The following is a 25,194-nucleotide window of genomic DNA, read 5'->3' as shown; positions in this document are numbered from 1 at the left end:
CCCAGGGATGAGATGCCAGGGTCTGGAGGTGAATGCATGTTTGTCCAGGAGGCTCCGTGGATTAGGAAAAGGAAAGCTGAGCCAAGGGAGAAGCCTGGTCGAAATGCCCTGGTTACTGATTAGCCAAACCCCAGAGCTTCTCTCTTGCAAGGAGGTTCAGAGGGGCCATAAACCCCTCAGGAGGAGAGCTCGAGTTAAATAGCTCTCTAATCTTGCAGTTTAAAAAGACATTGAGTTGCTTTGCTGGAGCTTCCCTGGGATACTGGAAGGGAAGTGCAGGGGATGGACCTGGGAAAGAAGGCGCCACAGAAGGAGGGCCCACTAATATTTACAGAGCCCCTACCTGTTTTATCACACCTATTAATCCTGCCAGCCACTCAGAAAAGGGAGCACTATGACCCCCCAATCCCACCCCACTTTGCTCCCAAGGAGAGACCGGGCTCAGAGAGGTGAAGTGTTTTGCCCAAGGTCACAAAGAAGCTACAAAGCAAAGGGCTCTTTCTTTGTGCAACAGGTACAGCCCTTTCCCTTCCAAAAGGTAATGGCTGCTCCTGGCTAGAGAAAGTTCAGCCCTGGCCGGCAGGAAGCCCAGGCTACCTAAGGCGGCGCGAGGAGGTCACACACCCCGCTACAAGACGTGAGCAGGACTTCAGGGCGCGGCGCCCCGGCTCCGAAGCGAGCGTGTTCCAGGAGGGTGTGGAAAGGTCAGGGCTCGGGTGGGGGTCAGCGGGCTACTTCCCTTCCCGAGGGCCCCGCCTGTAGCCCGGAGCGGCGCCGCCAAGGGGATGAGGGCCCTCCGAGCCTGCCCGGGAACGCGGGGGGGGGGGGGGGGGGGGGGGGGCCCGACCCTTAACCCCCTCAGGGCGCCTCAGCCCTGGGAAGGCGCGCGGAGGGGAGCGAAGGCCCGGCGGGGAGGGTAAGTCTGGAGCCCCGGACCCCCGGACCCCCGGCGCCCGAGGGGCCCCGCGCGCTGCTCTCCACCACCCCCGCTGCCCGCAGGATCCTCTCGCCCCGGGCTCGGCTTCGCCGGGCACCGCCGCTTCCCAGTGCCCACCTCCGGGCCTCCAACCCGCAGAGATGTCCAGATCCTAGCCGCTCCAGGCTGGGTACCCGATCTCCGGCGATCCCCCAGCTCCCGGCCACCAGATCTCCTCTCGGAATCCATTGCCAAGGCTCGGACAAGCGGGGGGGCGGGGGAGGAACAAGGGGTGGGGATCGACTAGCTCCCAGTCTCCAGTCACCGACCCCCGCCACCCCCAGGCTGGAGATGGAGTGGGACCTCAGGCCGCCGGTGCCCGATCCGCTCCTGGGATCGACTCCCAAGTCTTCAGCCTGGTGGTGCGGGATCCATTGGCTGCCCTGTGAGGGATCTTCCCGCGGGATCCACTCGCAAGTCTCGGGGGACAGATCCCCAGGCTCCCAAATCGGGATCTCCCATCCACGCAGACCCAGAGCCGGGGGAGATCCACCGGGTCCCCACCTCTTCCTCGGCCAACTTTGCCAACTTTTCTCCCGGGGCCTCAGCCGAGCAGAAACTTGGCGGCCATCTCCCACCGTCGCCTCCCCAGCCCCTTCGCGGGCCGGGCGCTGGGGACAGACAGCCCGCCCCCACAGCCGGCGGCCGCCGCACAACCTACCCTGCAGCCGCCGCCGCCTGCCCGCGCCGCGCCGCCACCTGCCCGCAGCCCGCGGCACCTGCCCGCGCCGCCGCGGCCCCGCGCAGCCTAGCCTGCTGGGGGCGGGGCCTCGGGCGGGGAAGCGCCCCCGTCACCATGGGAACCGCGGCCGTCGGCGCCTGCGCGGAAGGGCCCGGGGCGGAGCGCCGCTGGCCGGACACGCGAGCGCCGCAGGCTCCTAGGCCTGGGGACTGTCAGGCGGGTCAGAGGTCGCGAGCGCGGTTGCGGGGCCGGGAGGGAGGCGAGCACTCCTCCCGGAAGCGCTCTGGGTCTGCGAGGCCGACCCCGCAGCTCGCAACTTGGAACGTGCTCGTGGTCCGCATTCCCGGGACCACCCCGAGGCCTCGCCCCGGATCCCCTCGCAACGCGCGCCGGCCTGCCGTGGGGCCCGCGCTCCCGAGAGCCTAAGGCCGACCGGGAACTCAGGAGGCGCTGGGTAAACCTTCGGCCATTGAATCGTCCTGGCTGCGGGCACCCGCCTAGGAGCAGAGGGGAATGTGCGCGAGTCGCTGGCGCCCCCTCGCGGCCGGCAGGGTCACTGCACCGCGGAGCCCGCGGGCGTGGCGGGAAGCTACAGTGGAGGCGAGGCGGAGGGGGGTGCCTGCTGTGGGGCACGGCTGCTGCCATTGGGTTGTGGTGGGGGGCCAGGGGTATGAAGACTTTGGAACAAGTTGAGAAACTTGTAGGAAGTCTCCCCTAAACAAGAAAATGCCCGTGTTGCTATCTTTCACTCGTTTACATGCCATCCCTCTTTATTAAGCACCTACTGTAGGCTGGGCCTGAGCACCCAGTGGTAGTAGGTGCAGCTAGCAATATTTGGACTCTTGTGGAATTTACAGACATTCAAAAAGTAATTGCACAAATAAATCAAATTGCATTGGTGACACAGCCTCCCGAAGAAAAGCTCTGGGCATGAATAACTGGAGGTCCTAAAATCATAAGCATTTATTGTAAGTCAGACCTCAGAAAAGGTAAAGAGACAGCAGACATCACACTGTGGCTTTGGGAGAATTGGTGGGAAGCTCTCTTGCCTCCTCTTTCTCTTGATTTGTTGGTGTCTGTGTGTAAGGGAAGGTACTCCTGTTGCAGGAGTTCTTTCCATCTGCACAACAGTCCTTTGAAGTGAGGACCCCCCCTCCATTTTACCATGGAGCAGCCTAAGGCTCCCTAACTGACTCGAAATGGTGAGGTAGAGGCCTCGCGCCGTCTTATACTGTAGGATAGTCTCCTTCATCATCTGGATGTCTTCAACACAATCATCAAGGACCCAACTCAGTGATTTTTAAATATGACTGCCACCCCTAGGGACAGGAGACAGAGAATGGTTGCACTGAAAGTTTAAGTCTGTCAAAATCCACACTTCAGCACGGCTTTTACAAGACAGCTGTATGTTCTGGAAGCAAAGGCAAATCATTGGTTCTTGTCTCCTCCCTTCTCTAAAGCTCCCTTTTGTTCACTCCTGATTCCCAGTGCCTAGAGCAGGGCTTGGCACATAGCAAGCATTCAATAAATATTGAGGGCAATAAATATTGGGTTAAATGCATGAATGATCAACGGCAGTGTATCATCCACTCCCTCTCTTCTCTAATGTTATAGGAACTCCCTGTCTCTCCCGGGCAAATCTCAATTAACCAGAATGTGTGGACTGAGGGTTCTGTTTAACCAAATATTGTGTGTTTCACCAGAGGAGAGAAGACAATCCTCCTTCTGCCACCACCCACAGAAACCCCAAACCCAGGCGTATCCCCAGCTCTGACCAGCCCTCCCCAAATCTTTGCCCCAAGAGATGCCCAGCCCCAGTCCAGCGTCAGCCCTCCTGCATCTGTCAAGCTTTGAGGGAATCTCAGAAGTGACAAACTACAATTCCCAGGGTGCTCCTGGCCTCGAGATGGGGAGGACTTCCTGGTTCAGCCCCTTAGCCGATTTCCCCCGCATTCCTGTATCCTCCCATCCAGGTGAGAGGCTGCCAACCAGCACACACCCAGAGATTATACCCTGACCAAAGAGTGTCAGATTGTGCATTGTTTCCAGAGCCAACACTCTCACCCCTCCTCCCAGCTCTGGGTTTTTTCTTCCTGGGGATTGAGGACAATGCCACCCCGGGACTTTCCCAGAACCCCTTCTCTGTGATCTGCATCCTCCTCCAGGGAGTCTGTCGTGATCTGGCAGCTCTATCCAATAGAATGTTCTGCAACGATGGAGATGTCCAACATTAGCCACAGTTCACTACTGAGCACTTGAAATGCTGCCAGTGTGACTGAGGATCTGAATTTTAAATTGCATTTAATTTTAATTAATTTAAATCTAAACAGCCACATGTGGCTACGGCTACCATACTGCACAGTATCATTCTAGAACTCACACACTCCTTGGCAGAGACCATATTCATGCATTTTCATTAGTTCATACTTATCCATTTTTGTTTCTCTTGTAATTTACCTGCTTCTTGAGGGTGACACGGGCCAGTATATTCTTTGAAATGTTTTCCCTTACCACCAGGCCTTTGCCCATGCTGTGGCCTCAGTCTGGAACACTTCACGCTTCACCTGTCCATCCTCTGTAACAACTACATATCCTTCCGATCTTTAACCTCATCTCCCCTGAGAAGCCACCTCTGATTACTATCCCTGACTACCATACTGTGGCGTCTGAGTCTTCCACCCACCAGTAATCACACCGTAGCACCCAATTCCCTGCCTTGCTTTCTAGACTGTGAGCTCCTTGGGAGCAGAGGCTAGCACAAAGTTGGCACTCAGTAAATATCCATGGAATTCAGTGTTGAATAACTGGTTTCCCATGACACGATCCAGCGCCCGGCTCACAGCAACGATACTAATGAAAACTGGCATATGTTGAGCCAAGTACTTGGCCTGTGCTGTCTCATTAAGCGCCACAACAATCCTATCAGAGATCATCTGTCATTATCTACCGTTTACAGACTCAGCATCTGAAGCTCAGAGAGGTTAAGTAAATCTCTCGAGGTCACACAGCTATAGTATCTCAGTCTGGGTTCTCTAGAAAACAGAGCCTGAGGCAAAAGTCACCAGCTCCTGCTTTAATGGGGGATGGAATCCCAGCCCCACCAAAGTGGAGGAAAGGGACTCTGAGGCAGGGAAAGAGTGTGAGCCAACACAACACATGCTCCCGGAAACACAGCCAGGAGTCCCAGAACGCAGGGCATCTCCAGAGAAGCCACGTGAACTATGGCAGGGTTGGAAGGCAAGAACTTCCTCTGCTCCACAGCCCAGCTCCTGTCCCCCGTTAATCACGGGGGGGGGGGTCCAGCTGCTCCTCGCTTCTGGCTTGTGTCACCTGTGCCTTCTGGCAGCCATGAGGGAAGCCAGTTCTGGAAGAAGATGCACCAGCATCCCCTGCTGCCAAGGGTCTGGTCCCGTCAGCTGGAATGACAGCTGGGGATCTGGGGGAAGTTGGTCTAGCTCTCAGGCAGGCTGAGCAGGCCCAGTGGCTGCAGCAAGTGACCCAGGCCATCTGCAGGGGGAGGTGAGCTGAGGCTGGAGCCAGGCCAGTGCAGCTCAATGGCTGGGAAGGACCCAGCTGAGCGCACCTGAAAAGGGGCATCTGTCAAGCCTGAGACCTCTGGTAAACATCACAACTGGGACTCAGATCCAGCTTGGACCAACTCCAAGCCCTGATGGAAAGAAACAAAATGAAGAACTGGATAACTGAGTGAGTGGAAAAGTCCCTAGCCGTGATCTACTCCAGATGCCCCCATTTTACAGGTAGAGAAACTGAGTTCCATAGAGGTGGAGTTGCCCTGACCAAGGTCACACTAAGTGCAGGTACCAGAGCTGGGACTTGAGCCCAGACTTCAGGCCTCACTCATGTTTCCCAGACTTAACTGCCTGGACCGTCATGCTTTCTCCAGCACCAGCGGCCATGTGCTCATTTGTCATGGTAGCATTCAGAACAAGCATTAGAGTGATGTCTCTAGTTCCCACCTGCCCAGCATCCATCCCCCATTCTTGGCTAACCTCGGTTTTCCTCCTAGAAACCACCCCATCACCACCTGTAGTCCATATAGTTCCAGTGGGGTGAACCTTGTGACCTGCCTACCTTATCCCCAGTCCCCAACCCTGTACCCACAATCCTAGGACCCAGGACTTAGATCTGGCCAAGCAGAACATGCCCATAGATGGCAGAAAACAGAGCTGAGAGGTGGGAGGAAAAAGAGGTCCTGAAGATATTGGCTGTTCACCTGGATCCCACTGTGCCTGAAGCTGATCATAAAATTTTTAGTTAGGGAAGCCAGTGAATTTCTCATTTCTACTTGAGCCAGTTGGAGTTGTACCTCCATCACTTACAGCAAAAGACAAGACGAGCACCTATCTGTGCCAAGTCTTATGTCAGATGCTAAGGATAAAGATTTTCTGACCCAGTGCCCTCTTTTTGGATGTTCACAGCCTGCAGAGAAGATCCTCAGGTCCCAGGGAAATATGTAAGTCAGTTCCCTGGATGAGAATTAGCAAGGCAGAAAGGAGAGCACAGTGCCAAGAATTTCAACAACTGGTGTTTAACTGTAGACCGGTTAATCCCTATTCATGCCTTCTCCTACTCAGGAAACACCATACCCTTACCCCATTCCAATCTGGGGCTGGCTTTTCCCTCTTTGCCCAGCCCATCCAGTAGCCTGAGGTGAAAGATTATTGATTTAAGGAACTGGGAAGAAACACACACAACACACACGCACACACGCACATGCACACACACACAACTCAGACCAGCTTATCACCCACCTGGGCTTTAGTCACCAACCTGAATGTTTCCTTCCAAGGGAAGGAGACATTCTACAAGGTCACAGACTTGGTCCTCAAAGCTGGAGACTGAGCAGTAAGAGGCCTCGTTGGAAAGTCTGCAGTGTGGAGAGAAGAAGGTCTTGTCTAGGGGCCATAGTGAGCTTCAGGGGCCCAGGAACCCCTGAAATAGCATAATAGCATGCCTGTGTGTATGTATCTGTGTGTGTGTGTGTGTGTGTGTGTGTGTGTGTGTGTGTCCACGTAAGCCTGCATGGGGAAGGCATCCATAGGTTTAAATCATATTTTCAAAGGAATCTGTCACCTCCCAAAGGTAAGTCCCATTGGTCTAGAATATGGCCGTCCTTTTGTAGGTGGGTTTGGTCTGCTCAGGCGGTTCTAACAAAACACCACAGTCTGAGAGGCTTATCAACAACAAACACGTATTTCCCCCAGGTATGGAGGCTGAGAATTCCATGAAGATGCAGGCAGATTTGGTGTCTGGGGAGAACTGACTTGCTAGTTTCCCCACGGCCGCCTTCTTGCTGTGTCCTCACATGGCAGAATGGGAGATGGAGCTCTCTGGGGTCTCTTTTAAGTGGGCACAAATACCTTCATGAGGGCTCCATCCGCACGAACTCCTCATGTCCCGAAAACCCCACCTCCTAACACCATGACCTTGGGGGTGAGGATTTCAACATACGAATTTGGGGGGCACTCACACATTCAGCCCATTGCAATGGGAAACTGAGGCTCAGGGACACTGCATTGCATAATTTTCCTAGCTCACATGGCCAAACTTGTAACAGAGCCTAGACCAGAAGCAGAAATCTGGCTTACCTGGCTGTGTAGCTGGGAGGAAGAGAAAAGGGTGCAAGTCAAGGTCCTCCCCAGTCCCAGCAGGCCCATCAGCTCTCAGCCTGGACGTCACCTGCCTCCCACCCCCACCCCCAGGCAGGATCAGAGGTCCCTCCTAGGTATTTGTGCCCAACATTACTCTGGACTTTCTCCTGGCCTGAAGCGATGCCTGTCCAACGTCTGTTAACTGACAGGTTGGCAAAATGCACATCTGAAACTTGACTTAGGCTGCATCGTGTTCAGATCCTTCTTCCTCCCCTAGCAAACCAACCCCTCCTGGAGCTTCCCCAAATCAGCAATGGCAGCTCCCCCATCCCCAGTACCAAGGGAAAGAGTCCTAGAGGCATCCTCACACTCTGCCTAATCCCTAAACACTTTCAGTTGGCTTGACCTTTGACTTTGAACATGATCCAGGCTCTGCCCCTTTCCCCTTCCCTCCCTCTCTGCCCACCTATCTGGTCCACCATAGGGGAGAAGCAGAGGGTGAGAGAGAGAACCTCAAGCAGCCTCCAAACCCAGCGTGAAGCCTGACACAGGGCCCCATCTCATGACCTAAGCTGAAATCAAGAGTTACACACTTGGGGTGCCTGGGTGGTTCAGTGGGTTAAAGCCTCTGCCTTCGGCTTGGGTCATGATCCCAGGGGCCTGGGATCGAGCCCCGCATCAGGCTCTCTGCTCAGCAGGGAGCCTGCTTCCACCTCTCTATCTGCCTGTTTCTCTGCCTACTTGTGATCTCTCTCTCTGTCAAATAAATAACATCTTTAAAAAAAAAAAAAAGAGTTACACACTTAACCAACTGAGCCACCCAGGTCCCCCCGATTGATCTTTTGAAAACACAAGACTGGTTGCCACACTCCTGCTCAGGCCTGTCCGTGGATTCTGCATCTCACTCAAAAATTAAAATCCAAAGATCTCCATTGCCAACAGGGCTCTCCACTCTCCCCCCTTTCCCCAGCTTCTTTTCTTCCTGAAACTTGCCAAGTTCAAGCTCACCACAGGGCCTTTGCTCCTACATCTCCCGCTGCCTGGAATATTCCTCCCCCACAAACCCGCGTGGCGTCCTCCTGCAGCTCTTGCTTCCTTGTTACCTTCTCATGGCTTTCCATGACCTCTCCGATCACTCGGCATCTGCCTTCCCTGCTTCATTTTACTGTATGACATCTATCAATATCCAACATCTTATACACAGACTTGTCTATACCTTTACTGTCTTGTTTTCCTTCTAGAATATAAGCTCTGTGAGGACAGCAGTTTTATCTGTTTTCCTCACTATTAAATCTGCAACACCTAGAACATTACCTGGAACGTAACAGATACTCAATACATATTTGTTGACTAGATGGATGGATGGATGGATGGATGGACAGACAGACGATATTATTCTTTCCTGTTTGTCTTGCCCACAAAACCCTAAGCTCCTAGAGAGCATTGAGTGTGTTCTGTTCACTGTTGTATCCATGAAGGTCACATTGGACTGGGCACATAGAAGTTGAATGAATAAATGACCTACCCCTTTGGTTAACAGATAAGGACATGGAAGCCAGGAAAGAGAAAGGGACTTGGTGGGGACACATGAAAGCAGTGGTAGTCACCTCTAGCCTCCCAAGTCCCATGGCTCTGCCTACTGTGATTCACTGTGGCTCCTCTGGGACCATGCATGCCCCCTGGCCAGATCAGGTGGGAGGGTGGACCATGCCGGAATGGTGGAGCACCCAGGAAGCTGCTGCGTTTGTATCTGACTTTTAAACTAACTTCTAAATACCACTTGGGGCTCAGGCACAGAGTCAGAAGACCAGTTGCCTGAGTTTGAGTGCCTGCTTACACTTAATTCCTGCTTTACCACTTACTTCCCAAGCCTTCCTTTTGTTTTCTGTACAAATGGGAACTCTGGGGCTCCTGGGTGGCTCAGTGGGTTAAGTGTCTGCCTTTGGCTCAGATCATGATCCCAGGGTCCTGGGATGGAGTCCTGCATTGGGCTTCCTGCTCAGGGGGGAGTCTGCTTCTGCCTCTGCCTCTGTCCCAACCCCCTGCCCATGTAAGCTCTCCCTCTCGCTCTCTTGCTCGCTCTCAAATAATAATAATAAAAAAATCTTTAAAATTAATATGGGAACTCTGATAAGAGCACCTAATAAGAGCAATGGGAGGCTTACATGAAGCAAGGCACGTGTTTGCCAGGGGGCTTGGGGAGTGCTCTGGAATCCTCGACTGCCATCAACAGTTAAATGCTGAGCAGGAGGAGAAAAGGCTCAGTCCCTTTCAAGCTTCCTTTAGGTGGATTCCAGCTACTTGGAGCCTGCCCGGATGTGGTTTCAGGTTATAATGCCTCATTTAGGTTTCTGGGCACCTGGACGGTTGGCGTGATTTTCCCAGGTGACATTGAGCACATTATCTGGAGAACAAAACGCTTTTCAAGGTCAGAAACGCCTGGAGAGTAACAGGGGCAGCCAGAGAGAGAGCAAAATCACAGGTCTCAGTCGGCTCTGGGCTCTCCGGCTTCCTGGCTGGAATTACACCCCTCGGGATCTGGCCAACCCCCTAGGAGAGGCTGATTTTGGTGTAGGAATAAAAAAAAATTCCGTCTCCCTCCCTCGAGGGGCTGCATCTTACCCGCTGGCTAGCAGCCACTGGGATTTTCTAATCCTGGGAATAAAATGTCGCTGCACTATAACCCTACCTCCCTGCCCAGGCTTCTCTCTCCCTCCCCCTGAGACACACACAAGCATTCTATTCCCCTTGAACCTTCCCAATAACCCCTAGTCCCTTATCCAGCAAAGTGAGGCAGTCTCCCCAAGGTCACAGTGTTGGGAAGGGGAAGATGTGGTCTGTCTGCTTCTTTCTACATCACCCTGTTCAGTGGTTAAACCCCATGCTCCCTAGCCCCTGGGATGTCCAATCTGCTTTTATAGATGGAGAAACTGAGGCCCAGAGCAATGGAGTGCCTTGTCCCAGGTCACACAGCTGGGAAATGATAGAGGAATTGGCTGGCCTCCAAGCCTAGGACTCCTGCCACGTTTAAAAAGTACTAGTCAGACTTGGAGTCCCAAAGTGAAGCCCAAGGTTGAAAAGCACCGGCCCTGGGGAGTACGTGTGGGTGCCCTTGGCTTGGCTAGCAGCTCAGCCGCTTTTGACCGTGCGTGCCCTTGGGCTGGCTCAGCCCTTCTGGGCCTCACTTCCAGTCATCAGTAGTAGTGCTGGCTATCCCCAAGCCACCTTCCCTCACGGCCTCCTCCTCCAGTCACCTCTATGATTATGCAGATACAATAGGGCTTTAAATTAACTCAGTTTTTCATTAAAAGACATTTTTAATTCTAAATGGACAACCAGCATCACAGCAAAACATAGACCAAAACGACCACAATAAATACAAGGTAACAGCAACCACATTCCTGAATTCTTACTTGGACTTTGTTGCCTGTTCAAGGCTCCCCATCATTTTTTAAAAGGGGGAAGGTTGGGGGCACCTGGGTGGCTCAGTCGGTTGAGCACCTGACTCTTGCTTTCGGCTCAGGTCATGATCTTAGGGTTGTGAGATCAAGCCCCACACCGGGCTCCACGCTCATGGTGGAATCTGCTTGGGATTCTCCCTCTCTCCCTCAGAACCCTCTGCCCACTGCTCGTGTGCACTCACTCTCAATAAAATGAAATCATAATTTATTTATTTATTTATTTATTTATTTATTTATTGAAAATGGGGGAGGTTGGCAGATGTTTGAAAGTTGTTTGAGACTGATTAGCTCCAGCAGGGACTTTCTTCTTGATGAAAAGGAATGAAGGGAAGTTGAAAACTCAGTAACTCTGGCACTTGACGATTTAGTGACATTTAAGTGACGCTCTGGATATTCTCCAAGGACCATCTGAGGCACAAGTCGTCCCACATCCTTCCTCTGGTTATTCTCTGGAGGCCCTTGCTGTGCTGGGCTGTGGCGTAAACTCTGTCTGTTTGTCGATGAGTGTGTTTGAGGGGCTGAGGGAGGTGCAGGGAAGGGCGTCATGCCCAGTCCTCCCAGGAGGGGTTGAGGGGTCACCGAAGGCGGGTAGTGGATGTTTGCTGCTCAGTGGTTGAAGCAGGGTCTTGCCTTCCCTTTGGAGCAATTTGTGCCTGCCCCCCCCACCCTCACCCTCCCTGCTCTCTTGGGTAACTCTCAGCTCTCCCTGCATCACCCGCACCTTTCCCTTCCTTCCCCTCTTCCCCATCTACCTGCCTCCCTCCCTCTCTGAGAGCAAGCCAAGGGGACAGACACTGGGGAACAGGAGCTGGAGGGATGTTGTCAGAGGAGGGGAAGGTGTTTCTGCTCATTAGTCTGGGGGTCAGAGTCTTGGCTTAGTTCCCAGTTTTCCCCCTAATTTGCCGGGGGGATCTCGGGCAAGTCATATGAACAATCTGGATCTCCATTTCTGGTTATTACCTCTTTGAAGTGTCTGCTGATCCCAACTGGTATGAGCAATGAGACAATAGCCATGAATAATACTAATACTACTGTAAACAGTCCCATTGCCACTGCAGGGATCACTACCATTATCACCAACATGCCCATTTATGGAGAACATCCCAGGTGCAGGGCACTCCACCAAGTACCTTCTGTATCAGGCTTGTTTCACAGATGAAGGAACAGAGGCCCAGAGAGGGTAAATGTCTGGCCCAAGGTCACACAGCCAATACATCTGAGGGCCAGAAATTGAACCTTTATGGCCTCCCCAGAGTGAAATCATTTACTTGGGCTGTAAATGGCTGGAACATTGGTCTGTACCTGGCACTTTCAGAGTTGCTTGGGGGCAGTCTCAGGGCAAGAGAAATGAAATTCTCTTGGGAGATGCCATCACCAGGCCAGAGGAGCTATCTTGGCCCCATGGCGGGTCAGGGAGCAGCCACACCTGAGCAGAGAGAGACAGATGCACAGTCCTGCCTCAGGAGAAAGCTAAGAGCTGGGGTGAGGAAGGCAGCAGGAAGAGTAGAGGCTGGGGCTGAAGAAGGCTGAGCAACGTGATGGGAAGGGGCATGGTTAAGTACTGCCCTTGGTCCTGGTTCAAGGGTTAGACAGATCCAGGTTCAAGTACCGCTGTCCCACATCTTAGCTGTGAGCCCTGGGCATGTCCCCTCACTTCTCCAAGAAGTGCCTGGCCCGCAGCAGGTGGGCGAGGCTCGGTAACTATTAGAACCCTTACCTTGGGGCTCTCGAGAAGGACCGCTGCCAACTCATCAGGTCTGGGTATTAGCCCCCGGCCTGGCCCTTCTAACTGTGTCCTTGGGATGAGTCGCCCAGTCCTCTCTGAGCCTCAGTGTCCTCCCTGGTCACACATGAGGTCATAGCACGCACCTGGGCCACGGGTGGGCTCTCTTCCAGTCAACAAAGACGTGCTCACTGAAGCCCTCTGGGCTTGTGGCCGGGGAGTCACAAAGCATATGAGCTGTAGGATGTGTATTAGTTGCCTGGCCCATGACAGTGTGTGGACAGAACCCCCACCCAACTCACCCACCCACGCTGGCCTCCTGGGTCAGTCTGGGGGCATCTGCTGCCCTCTCTGGGCCTCTACCGTCCCATCTATAAGGCGGGAGGAGACCGAGATTGATGTTTGGGCTCACAGGTGCCTTCAGCATGGAGGGAGAGACAGTGGAATGGGCAGCCTTCCCTGGGGGAGGAATCAGGATTTCTCGCTCAGAGGAAACAGAGATGTGCCGTCCGAGACAGCAAGTGTGTTCCGAAGTGTACACCCCCCAGAAATTCTGGCACAAGTCCAGGCATGTGGATGTCCATGGCAGAGCTGTGTGTGGTAGGGAGCTGGAGTAGGCGAAATGCAGAAGGGATAGCAGGTGGAGACCAATTCTGTCATCGTCAGCTCCGTACCCCTCAAGGTCATTGTCATGGGGTCTCTGCACAGCAGTGGGCTTTCATCTGCCTGCAAGGCGTTTTATCACGGCTCTCTTGTTGGTTCCTGCTGGAGCCCACTTGCACACCCCCACTGACTGTTGCCACCCAGTACTGGGTGCAGCCCTCGACCAACGGCTGGAAGGAGTTGGTTTTGTAAAGACCACACCTCCCTCTGCCCTCAGGAGGGGTAACTCAGAGGTCCTGGGTGTACCTCCTCTCTCAGAGCCACCCTGGGGACAGCTGGCTTTGTAACACACTCTTAACAGGGCTGTGTTCTCCCCCCATCTCACTTCCTCCTCCATGGGACGACCTCCCAAGTACAACCACACCCTTATCTCAGGATCTGCTTGTGGAAAACTCCAAGTTAAATGGAATAGGCATACACACAGAAACACAGCTCAACCCTAAAAGCATCATGCTTGGTGCCCAAAGTAGGCAGCAAAAGGCAACATATAAAATAATGTCAATTACATAAATTAAAAATACACACTGAAGTGCCTGGGTGGCTCAGTTGGTTGGGCGTCTGCCTTCAGCTCAGGTCGTGATCCCAGGGTGTTGGGATCCAGTCCCACGTCGGGCTCCTTGCTCGGCGGGGAGCCTGCTTCTCCCTCTCTTTCTTGCTCATGCTCTCTCTCATTCTCTCTCTCTCTCTCTCTCTCAAATAAAATAAGTAAGTCTTTTTAAACAAATACACACATACGGAACAATACCCATTTCGCAAAAATAACATCCACACAAAAAGATACAATTAAATAATTACAGTGGTCGGTGATTGGGAGAAGTGACCTAACGGGCAGGGTGGCTGCTGGAAACACAGCATCTGTGTGAGATTTAGAAAATGGTGCCCCTTCTGGGGAGAAGCAGCCCTTTTGGACAGTGAAAGACTTGAGGGGCTGAGGAATGAATGAATGAGCAAATGAAGGGAGGAAGGAAACATGGGACAGGCCTTGCCTGGACCAGTAATGACAATGTTCCATGCAGAGTGGAAGTGCTCAAAGTTCTATTTAATCACATTTATTCTACGATTTGGGGTTATCCTACTTCCAGAACTTATTAGAGCAAAGCCCCACCCCCTCCCCAGATATGACGACTTCCCTCTGCATCACCAGGTGGAAAGGAGGCTGGGGATCAGGTCTCTGACTGGGGGACACCTTCACCAGCTCCTGTTCCTCTCCTTCCCAGCAGCCTCCACCCCTCATCTTGCCTGTCGACCTCTAGGTCATTGATGGTCCCTGATGGCGGGCAGCGTCTGGGCAGCCCTGGGACTCTCCTTAGCTTGCATCTCGGCCCTTAGCCTCATCTCTCCTGCCTGGTTCCAGTCCCACACCTTCTCCTTTAGCGTCCTTACCTACTGCTCCTGGCCTCAGGGTGACAGCTGGAACCAGAGCTGTGGGACCTTCAGGTCCCTGGATGATATTCCTGACTTTGCCTGGAAGGTAAGACCAGGGCGGGGACCTCAGGGGTGCTATCAAATCCACCAGAGCTGGGACAGGGGTGGGGGAGGCCAAGTTCTGGTTCCCCCCACCTTCCCCACACTGAGCCTCTGAGTGTGTAGGTGTGCAGTGCTGTCCGGTGATCTGCATTTTAGCAAACAGCCAGATTCTGAAGGCAGTTCCAAGTCCATATAGCACCTTAGTACAGATTAAGAAAAGGTCCCCCTTCTTCAGGACACTGTACTGCCATCTGCTGGAAAAGAACTGTAATGAGTATACAAATCCAGGATGATCCCAAGGCATCTGCAAGGGTTGTACAGTGTACAACCTGCATACACCCTCTGTGCGCCGCTAAGTTTGAAAACCACAGCTACGGTGTTGAAAGTCTGTTACGATGAGCATCACTAATTTCAACAATGTGGACAAGGGGTCAGGACTCCCAGTCCAACATTGGGAGTAAATAAGGAAGATTATATAGCCTCTGAAACCCATGATTACAAAGGTGCCTCTCCTGGTGATCCCGCCATATAGCAGGTACTCATAAAGGTGGGGTATGGTGGTTGTAAATCTGGGTATTAATTCTGGCTTTGCTACTTAATTAGCTGTGTGTCCTGAGGCAAATGACTCCACCTCCTTGGGCCTCAGTTTGTGTACATATAAAATGGGGGTAATGATAGCACAGACCTCTTGGGGTTTTGAGGACTCAGTAGCTGGCCAGTAAACAGAGAGACATACCCCCCGTCCCTACCCGCCCCATTCAAAACCCACCCTCCTCTTTCTTCCTGGCAGGTCTCGGCTGCAATTCTCCTTGGAGGATGGCTCTTGTTGGCCTTTAATGCAGTTCTCCTCCTATCTTGGGCCCTGGCCCCCGAAGGGCTGTGTCCCAGAAGGGGCAGTGGCCCAATGCCAGGGGTGCAGCCAGTTGCAGGTAAATCCACTGTCACATAGTAACCATTCCAAACATGTTTGTAGAATGAATGAAGGAAGGAAGGAAATGAATAAACCTGTGAGCAGAGTCTGCCCTCCTATGTTGAATCTCAGAGATAAATCCTAGGATTGAAGACTCTCTGGTCCTTTTGCAAGCCAGGAATGGTGGGGAGGGGGTGGTATACTTAACATCACTCTCTCCTGCCCTTAGCTAAACCCAGTTCTAACAGTCTGATACAGACTGTTTCTTTCTCTCTCACTCAACCACTTTGTATCATCTTTACTGGGACCACCATACACAGTTGAGCAGGTTGTGCACTGCACAAAGGAGCCAGCTGAGGGCTGAGAGATGCTGAAATCTAGCCTATGCTCCACTTACTAAGCTGTGAAATGGCAGGGCTGCAACTCCCCAGGATGGTTGCTTTTTCTAATTCCCATCTAGGCTCTGGATGGTGTAGCCGAGGGCTTGACTGCAATCCTCATGCAAATAATCTCCCACCCCTCTCACCTGGATTAGAGTGGCAACCACCTCACATGTCTCTCTGCTGCCACCTTTGACTCCTAGACTCTGTCTGCCACGCTGGCCAAACAGGTCCTGTCAAAACTGAAATTAGATCAGGCCACTCAAACTGGTTTATCTAGCCTCTAGTGACTTCCTGTTATGCTCAAAGTAAAATCCATACTCCTCGTCATGGCTGAGGAGGCTCTGCCTGATGAAACCCTCACTCCCTCACCAGTCTCACCTCTTACCTCTTCTGCCAGGCTCAACCTGCTCCAGCCACATGGCTTGCTTTCCATTCCATGATGCACCACACTTGTCTGCTCTGCCTGGGATTCTCTTTTCTCAGATCTTACATGCCTTGCTCCTCTATTTTGCTCAAATAGCACTGCTTCCGTGAGATCGTCCATGACCTCTAGGTAAGGGAGCTCCCCTCTCCTGAGATTCTCCTACCTCTCACCTTGTTCTGCATTTTTCACAGCACTTATCTGCCTGCTTGATCATTGTTCATCTCTCTCCACTACAACATCACTTCCTTGAGGGCAAGGACATGTCTGCCTTGACATTTCCAGCACCTGGCACAGTGCCTTTGCACATAATAGATGCTCACTACATATTTGATGAATCGATGGATGGAGCTATATATAATCCTTGTCCTAGGCTTGTGCAGTGTCTGGCAGGTTGCATCAGGCAGTTACAACTCAGTGGGTATTTAATAAGATAGGGATGAGCGTAAGATGCAAGGACAAATCCCAGGAGGATAGAGGATGTTAGTGAAGGCTTCCTATAGGAGGTATCTGAGTCTGGAAGTACAGGTGGGAATTGGTCAAATAGAGAAGGGAACTCCAGTAATGGGAACATTGGGGGCAAAAGCTTAGAGACAAGGGAGCAAGGCAGGGTCAAAGAACTGTAAGCAGACCAATGTGGCTGAAGAGCAGCAAGAGGAGCTAGGGTTATGTGATTCTTCTGCACTGAGAGTGCCTTGAAGGTGAGGAGGTGTACAGTTTATTTCTTTAGTGTCATTAGTGCCCACCAGAGCACCTGTAACAGTTGTGATGAATGAATGCATGCACCGAAAGGTGGGTTGGTCAATGAATGAATGAGAGAGTGGGTAGGTAAGTAGGTGAACTGATGGATGGATCTATGGATATATTAGTGGATGACTAATGGTTGGGTGAATGGATGGATGGGTAGGTGGATGGATGGGTGAATGAATGGATAGATGGATGGTTGGGTGTGTGGATGGGTGGGCAGACAAATGGATGGTTGGGTGGGTGGATGGATGTATGGATGGTTGAGTGGGTGGATGGGTAGGTGGACAGAGATGGTTGAGTGGGTGGATGGATGGTTGGGTGGTTGAGTGGGTAGATGGGTGGATGGGGGATGGTTGAGTGGGTAGATGGATGGGTGGGTAGATGGATGGATAGATGGTGGGGTGCATGTGACTAAGTGGGCAGATGGGCAGATGGATAGATAAGTGAATGGATAGGTGGATGGGGGATGAAGAGATGGGAGGGTTAGAATATGGTTGAATGGATGGGTGAGTAGATGGACAGCTGGGTGGAGGACTAGTTGAGTGATGGGCTAAAAGGATAGATGATAAGTCAGTAGGTAAGTGAATGGGTTGATGGACAGGTGGGTAGATAGGAGGGTCGATCAGTGAGTCTTGGGATGAGGGTAGCCCAAAGCCCCTTGACTGACACACTGGTGTTCCTTCTTGCTGTCTCCAGCTACGTCTATCACTGTGGGCCTGCTGGTCTTCACCATCAGCCTGGCCTCCCCATTCGCCAAGGATGCTTGTGGAGCCTCCTCTGTATACCATGGTGGGCAGTGCCAGCTAGGCTGGGGCTATGTGACTGCCATCCTCAGTGCAGTCCTAGCCAGCTTCCTGCCTATGATTGGATGGCCCCGAATGACCAAGGTCCAGGGAAAGATCATCCTCTTCTCGGGTGACACTGAGAAAATCATCCTCATGCCAGAAATGAGCAAATAAAAATATCCCAGGAGAAGCAAAAAGGGTCCACTTCACAGCGGTATGAAATCTCTATAAATCCACATTCAAACCTCACCTCTGCAGCTTCTGTGCTGTGTGACCTCGGGCAAATCACTTCACCTCTCTGGACCACCATGTATGCCTTAAAATGGGAGGGGGAGGAGGGGTGTGTGTGTGAAATAATGCCTCCTTCATAGAGTCATTATGGGAATTAACTTGAGATGTTCTGTGTAAATAAAGCACTTAGCACCACGTTAAGGTCTACTGTATTCAATCAAGTTGAGCTTATTATTATAATCCCTACCTCCCAGGACTGCTTAGGAGGAGAACTACATCTATTCGTGAAGGATGCCCAGGGGGGTGCCCAGCTGACTTAGTCAGTGGAACAGGGGACTTGTGATCTCCGGGTTGTTGAGTTGAAGCCCCAGGTTGGATGCAGAGTTTCCGTAAAGAAATGAGAGTACCCAGGACTTCTGAGTCTGAGCTGTCCCTTCAACACTGCATCTTTCAACAGGCACGTGCCTATTCCTTTTCATACCCCTCCATCGTTGTAACTCCTCTTTTCTTGGGGAATTCAAGGATTCTTTCTTTGCCAATCAAGTATTTAGTGAGTGCCATTACGTACAAGAAAAGTTGGTACAAAAGCATGTCCGATATTGGGGTGGGGGACCTGTCTCATCCCCCACCCCAGGCAAACAGTCCCACTGATGTGGAGACCTGTTACTTGGGGCACAAGAGGCCCTTCTGAATCCCATTCCAACCTCTCTCTTCAGCCTCTTTCTTGTACACACCCAACCCCTGTCCCTCTCCCTCTGCCATACTGAATTCTGGGCCCATGGAAGGCCTCTTCACACTTCTGCCACTTGCACATGCTCCCTCTGCCAGGGATGCTGGGGTCTGTCTACAGCTTTTGACTATCATGACCCATTGCCCTTCTTTGGGAGCAATGCCTTAGTCTTTCCTGGGGAGATGATCCCCAGCAACTCTCTGACTATCCCACGTTATGGATAAATGAGCCCTTCTAGCCAATAAAGCTAAGATATTGTGGGACAGACTGGTCCAGAGATGGGCATGGAATCAGTGTACATCAGCATGGAGGAGAGTGGAACCATGACATGGACAGAGGTGGGGCTCTAAGGACCTCATCTGAACATGTGGATCCAACCATGCCTGTTCCCCTACCCGCAGGAGACATGACCATAGACAGCTCCAGGCTGGCCTTCTCCTACCTTGGCCACTGTGGAAGGAAAGCATGAATGGCTCTCTTCCCAGGGAAGGAATCTGACTGGTCGGGACAGAGTCATGTGCCCCTAGGGGGAGGGGCACATCAGCAGTCTCCCTAGAAGACCATGGTTGTAACATAGGAGATACAGCTGCCCAGAACATGGGAGAAGATGCTGGTACAGGAATGGGGGAAGGATGCTGGGTGGGCAAAAACACGTGATGCCCAGCTTCCTTCTGAAGGATAGTTTTATTATCCCCAGTTCACAGAAGTGAAAACTGAGGCTCAGAGAGGTACAGTCACTTGCCTATGGCTGCAGAGCCAACTGGGATTTATACCCAGGTCTGTCACCCTCAATAATGGAAGCAAAATAAAATCTGGATATGCTCCCTCTGCCCAACCTAGCTTATCTTGATCCAACTCTTCTAGCTTTAAATGCTCAACCAAGAACATCCATAAACAACCCCCAGGAGTGACTCCATGATCTTGAAAACACACAGACTGCACAGAATACAGCTTGTGTTCACCTTCCAGAAAGAACAATAACGTGACTTGACAGCTTTTTTAGAAAAATGTAGAGGGGCACCTGGGTGGCTCAGTCAGTTAAGCGTCTGACTCTTGATTTTGGCTCAGGTCATGATCTCAGGGTCCTGGGGTTGAGTCCTGCATTGGGCTCACTGCTCACTGGGGAGTCTGCTTGAGGATTCTCTCTCTCCCTCTTCCTCTGCCCCTCCCCCTGCTTGCATAACTCTCTCTAAAATAAATCAATCAATAAGTCTTTAAAAAAAGAGAAAGTCATAGAATAATGGAATAAAGTAATAGAAAACCTCGGAAGCCATCACGTGGTGCTCAAAGGGACCCAGAGGCATGTCTCATTATCAGTGGGAGCACTTCCATGCAAGTCAGTCTCACGTGGGAAGACCTTCTGAGACCCGAGCCACATCCCAGCAGCAAGTGGGTGCCGCCAAGCAGAAGCTCAAACTCAGCCCCTGGCCCCTGTCACCCATATCCCTCTGTCATAACCTCTCAATGGCCCCTAAGTCCCGTAATTTTCCTTTTGAACTGTTTCAGCAACACCAAAGGGAGTGATTTTCCAGCCCTTAATGAGGAAGGATTTACAGGGAGATTCTGCCCTTATTTGAGGCAGAGGGATCTCTCGGTCTTATTTTCTCTTGATCACAACAAGGGGTGTCCGCTGTTTCAAGGAGCCCTGTGTCTACAAAGAATCACTGTGGATTCACTGTGATTCCCATCACTGTCTAATGGGAATCACTGCGCCCACAGGTCTGAAGAAAGCATGCCAAGAAGACACTGGAGAATTTCTGCACGGCACCCGGATGTAATGGAAAATCCCCAGGGAACAGTGTGGTCCCATGGGTCATTTGAATCCTGCTAGGGTTTGATTTAGCAACAGATCCAAAAGCTGGCCCTTTAGTAAGATGAGGTTGTGCTCTTCTAGTCTGCACCTGTCCTGGGCTCATGCTTTCCATGTGCCCGGTGGCTTGAAAGCCAGAAGCCTAGGGACCTGTAAGTCTTTTCCTGACTCAGCAAATCAGATGCTAACTGCAGAGTCAGAGTGGACTTCGCTCCTGCCAAGGACTGAAGGCCTCACCACGCCTAACTGCTGTGTTCCTCAGTCATAGCCCCAAAGGGCTGGGAGCTCGCCCCTTCCCGAGCTCTCCTCCGGGAGCCATATTCTCTATGGTTCCAAGCCTTACCCGAGAAGCTGAGCTAGGTAGATGCTGGCAACTCAGGGACACTGAAGTTTCAACCAGGAAATCATCCCCAGGGATACGGAGAAGTAGAGGGTCCCAGTGAAAGAGGGGGGCCAGGGCTGCACCCACGATAAAGGCAGGCATTCTTATCTTCAGTGCACAAAAGTGAAACCCCCCATCAGTGAGGAACAGTCACTTGCCCAAGGCCACATAGCAAGGAAAGGGCAGATCTGGGATCCAAAATCATTGCTCCCCCAACATGTGGACAGAGATACACAGGACATGATTTCAGCTGGCAAAATGAGAAAGCCATTCCGGCTTCAACTGTCCTTTATGTCCGCCAAGATGAAAGGCTCGTTTGGTGCTCATATGTCTTTCACAGCCTCTCAAACTCCTGCTACATCTCTTCTTAAAAAAGAGAGCAGATTCCAGCTCAAGGTCTTTTTTTTTTTTTTTAAGGCAGTAAACAGTATTTTGGTAAAATAAACATACTTATTTTTACAATTATCTTCTGTTTATGCAAAATGACACTGGCCTCCCATAGATACAAGTCTAAAAAGCGAGTTGGTTTAAAGAAAACCACTAAAGATCCAATTGCGTAGGTGGTGCGCAGACATGGTCAAAATCAGAAAGGCCAGTGGCAGGTGCCTTGAGTTGGAAATGCTATTATAGAATGTGCGAGAAAACTCAGTGGTGCAAGGGTCTGCTGTCTCCCGGACTTAAGAGTTTATCTGCTGGCAAGGTAAGGAATTGGAAGGGCTTCTTCCCAGTGCCCTTGACTGCAGCCCCCCTCCTCCCTGGGCTCCCGGGACCTAAGGCCTGGGAGGGAAGGAGGGGAGGGGAAGAAGGAAGGGGACACCAGATGCAGGAATGCCTGCCAGGCATCCGTGAAATGGGATGGTGAGGGCCTCCCAAACTCTTTGCACATGGGAGAAGTGCTTCTCAATTTCCTCATGGCCTCCCCCACAGGCCGAAAAGGAAACTCTTGGTGAAAAGGCAATGAGCATGGCTAAAGCATGAGCTTAAGGGGACAGCAGAACAGCCAGAAGGGCCTGGACACTGTGGGCAAGATGCTGTCCAAATGCTCTCGGCCACAATACAATGAGACAGGAGAGAGGAGAACGTAGAGAGGAGAAGGGGAAGAGAAGAGAAAGAAGCAAGGAGGGCCAGGAGGAGGAAAAGGATGGCAGGAGTCCAGCCACAACTCTGCACCCATAAACACAGAAACGGAGAGCACTTCCCCATCCTGCCACCAAGTCATTAAAATAGGCCCAGTGATGCAAGACTCATCTGTTCACATCTACGCAAAGCTCAACCACATGCATTTGGGAAGTCTTGTCAACAAAAATGCTGTCTTATGATGTCTTTTCCTGTAACATACGTCATTAATGACCGGAAATCAGTGGTGCCCACAGCCAGGCATCTGTGTACACATAACCCGTGTGGGGCACTGCCTAGGTCTGGGGATTCCGGGCGGCTGCTGCAATAGCAGGATGCTTCAGGAGGACTGCTACATGTACCAAGTGATGGCTGGAGTTGGGGAAATTGGGGGGGGGGGCTCTAAAGCCCACGTAGAACGCAGAATATCAGGACTGGTCTTAGTGCTCAGAAACATCCTCCTGGAAGGAGCAGGACTTCCTGCTAAGAAAGCCCCCGTCTGGGTTGGCAAAGGGCAAGTCTCCACCTGCCCACTGCTGTGGGGCTTCAGACTTACCTCCGCCGACAGTCTTCTGAGAACGTAGGGACTGGGCTCCCGCAGGCTGCCAAGCCACCTGAGAACTCTCTTTTTCTATATAAAACCTGCAGTTTTGATGGGTATTCATCAGATTGGATCAAGTTCTGCTTCTGCAGCTGAAAGCTAGTTGTTTCCCTTGGCCCATGTCTAGAGGCTGCAAGGGATGGGGCGTCCATGAGAGGTCCCCATTGCTTGATGGCTAAGGTTGGGAATGGTAGTAGCCATGAGCGGGGACTGTGGCTGTCAAGGGGGTCAAGCTGCTGGTCTGTGGGAATATCAGGGGTGAGAGATGAGCTCCTGCAGCAGGTGTCAACTTAGAGATATGACCCCGAGTCAAACGGCTGACCATCTGGGGACCCCTCTTGTGCACTGGAACTTGGGGGATTCCCCCAACCTTTGAATCTGCACTCAGCCACGTGACTTACTCTGAGCGACCAAAATGTAGCACAAAGGACCTCATGCTGATTCCCAGCTGAGGTCTCAAAAGGCCTCGTACGCTTCTGCTGGCACTCTTGAAAACTGCCACCACGGCCATACATACAAGGCTGAGTTGTCCTGCCATGGGCTGAGAGACCTGTGGCCCAGTGTCCCCCACTTTCCTGGCCACCAGCCGGCCAACCGTCAGAAGCCCAGTTGCCTCGTTGGCTATCAGCTGACCACAGATTCATGAAGAAGTCCATCTCAGACCAGAAGACCCTCTCAGCCCATGCAGTCAACCCCACAGAATTGCAAACTAAATGAACGACAGTGTGAGGCCACTGAGCTTTGGGGTGCTTTGTTATGTGGCATTAGTCACGCTGACAGCTGACTGACACAAGGGAGTGAGAAGCGTTTCGCCTGCCTTGGACCTCCTGGGGAAAGACTAGGCAGCTACCCTGAGACTCGGTCCCCTTCTGGGTTTGGGTCGCTGGGGTGGGGTTGGGAGGACACAGTCTTCCATGGCAAACACTTCTCTCCTTTGTATTAAAAAAATTCCCGAAGCGCAGAAACAAAAAAGAACCCATATTCACACATTTCTCTGTTTATATATATTTTCTCTATATATAGACACAACTCTTCAGTAAACAGTTACAAGATATGTTGGCAACACTGAAAAAAGGAGGCGGGCACCCCATAGACAGGACGACTTCCTACACACTCGATTTCCAGGACACAAGGACACACACGATGTACGGAGACCGAAAAAAGCACAGTAAGCTGAATAAATAGGCGATGTTCCAAATCACAACCACGGACACTTCTATGGAACACCGCGAGAGAGAAGGCGGAGAAGGGATTGTGTGCTGTAACACCGCGAGAGAGAAGGCGGAGAAGGGATTGTGTGCTGTACTTTGTGACGGGACTGTCAAGAAAATAAATACGAGTTGGAAGGTCTAGGACCTGGGTCTTGCTGAAATAATGTCCTCCGTAATGAACAGCCAAGTGGCTAGATACACTTTGAACCAAAGGGGGCTTTTGCACATATCTTCCCCATCTTGGGAAGGCAGGGGCCCAGAGCAAGGAGACACAATTGTCATGGAGCACACTCTTTGGAGGTAAGCATCATTTAAATCTTGCCCATACTGCTCAAGAGGCCCCCACAGCAGGGACGAAGGGGGCTGGATACAGTGGAAGGCACTGGGACCGAGGGATTAATCTTCACAAGCACGCGGGGCAGGGGTTTGTTCCCATCCTGGTTTGCTCAGGACAGAGGACCAACGTATCATCTCTGTAAGGGCTTTGATGGGCTTTGAGTCTCCTCCCCTCTCTCAAATCCTCCCTGCCATTCTGAGGAGAAGACTTCCAACCTGAGATTGCTTCTCCAGATTCCCAAGCGTTCTCAGAAAGGTTGGCACGAACGCTCCTACAGTGGCTGTCCATGATTGGCAGCCCTCTCCATGATGACACGGAGGGGACTGTTCCCAGACTGAGCCGTGATTCTGGTCCCGGGTCATCAGCATGTTTGCCAAGGAAAACACATGTCCCAGTCAACCCTGGCTGACCTCTGCCTTCCTTATCCCCCTTTGTCCTGAGCGAGCCAGGCACCTAGGGAAAAGCCAGCTTCTCCGACTTCTCTAGAAGGGGCTTTCATCAACACACATCTTCCAAGCTTCTGGAGCACCAGACCCCACGTGCTGACACCTCCCCAGGAGGTGAAGGAAGGGATGAGGTCTCTGCCCTGTCTGGGAGGGGGTGGGGGGCTCTGGGCAGGACCCCGAGGAGCCTCAGGCTGTCCCATTCCTCAGGTGTGTCTCACATTCCTTCACCCTTCCAGGGAGAGGCCTTTCTTGAAAAGAAAGAAAAGAAGTCTCTCCTAGGGTCAGGTGGAGGAGAAAAAAAATGAGAGACTACAGCAAACGGCATCCAGGCTCCCGAGATGGATGTGGACTCCTGTGGGCCTCTGCTGAATGGGAAGGGACCTCAGGACACACGTAGTGTCAAGAAAAGGCAGGGAGGGAGATATGCTGGGAAGCCCTCGGGAACATCAGTGGTTCTCCAATGGGGACATGTGGCAATATCTGGAAATGTTTTAGTTGTC

At 52.1% G+C, this 25,194-nt stretch overlaps 1 protein-coding gene across 1 annotated transcript; it reads left to right on the top strand.

The window, feature by feature from the left end:
* The first annotated feature begins 14,387 nt into the window (after positions 1-14,387).
* Positions 14,388-18,004, top strand: TMEM211 (transmembrane protein 211). The gene is made up of 3 exons (XM_032883261.1): positions 14,388-14,588; positions 15,375-15,513; positions 17,742-18,004. Exons 1-3 carry the CDS (start codon positions 14,388-14,390, stop codon positions 18,002-18,004), a joined length of 603 nt encoding a protein of 200 aa, XP_032739152.1.
* Positions 18,005-25,194: the final 7,190 nt, after the last annotated feature.

Source organism: Lontra canadensis, unplaced genomic scaffold (genome assembly GCF_010015895.1).
Source record: "Lontra canadensis isolate GAN:19392208 unplaced genomic scaffold, GSC_riverotter_1.0 scaffold87, whole genome shotgun sequence".
In the NCBI taxonomy this organism is placed as follows: domain Eukaryota; kingdom Metazoa; phylum Chordata; class Mammalia; order Carnivora; family Mustelidae; genus Lontra; species Lontra canadensis.
Note: the sequence above shows the minus strand (reverse complement) of the source record. Positions and strands in the feature narration are given on the sequence as shown.

Bases quoted from the DNA above. Each gene is read 5' to 3' on its own strand.
- TMEM211 (XM_032883261.1), top strand. From the start codon at position 14,388: ATGGCGGGCAGCGTCTGGGCAGCCCTGGGACTCTCCTTAGCTTGCATC. The intron at 14,589-15,374 runs GTAAGACCAGGG...TCTTCCTGGCAG, and splicing joins TTCCTGACTTTGCCTGGAAG to GTCTCGGCTGCAATTCTCCT. The intron at 15,514-17,741 runs GTAAATCCACTG...TGCTGTCTCCAG, and splicing joins AGGGGTGCAGCCAGTTGCAG to CTACGTCTATCACTGTGGGC.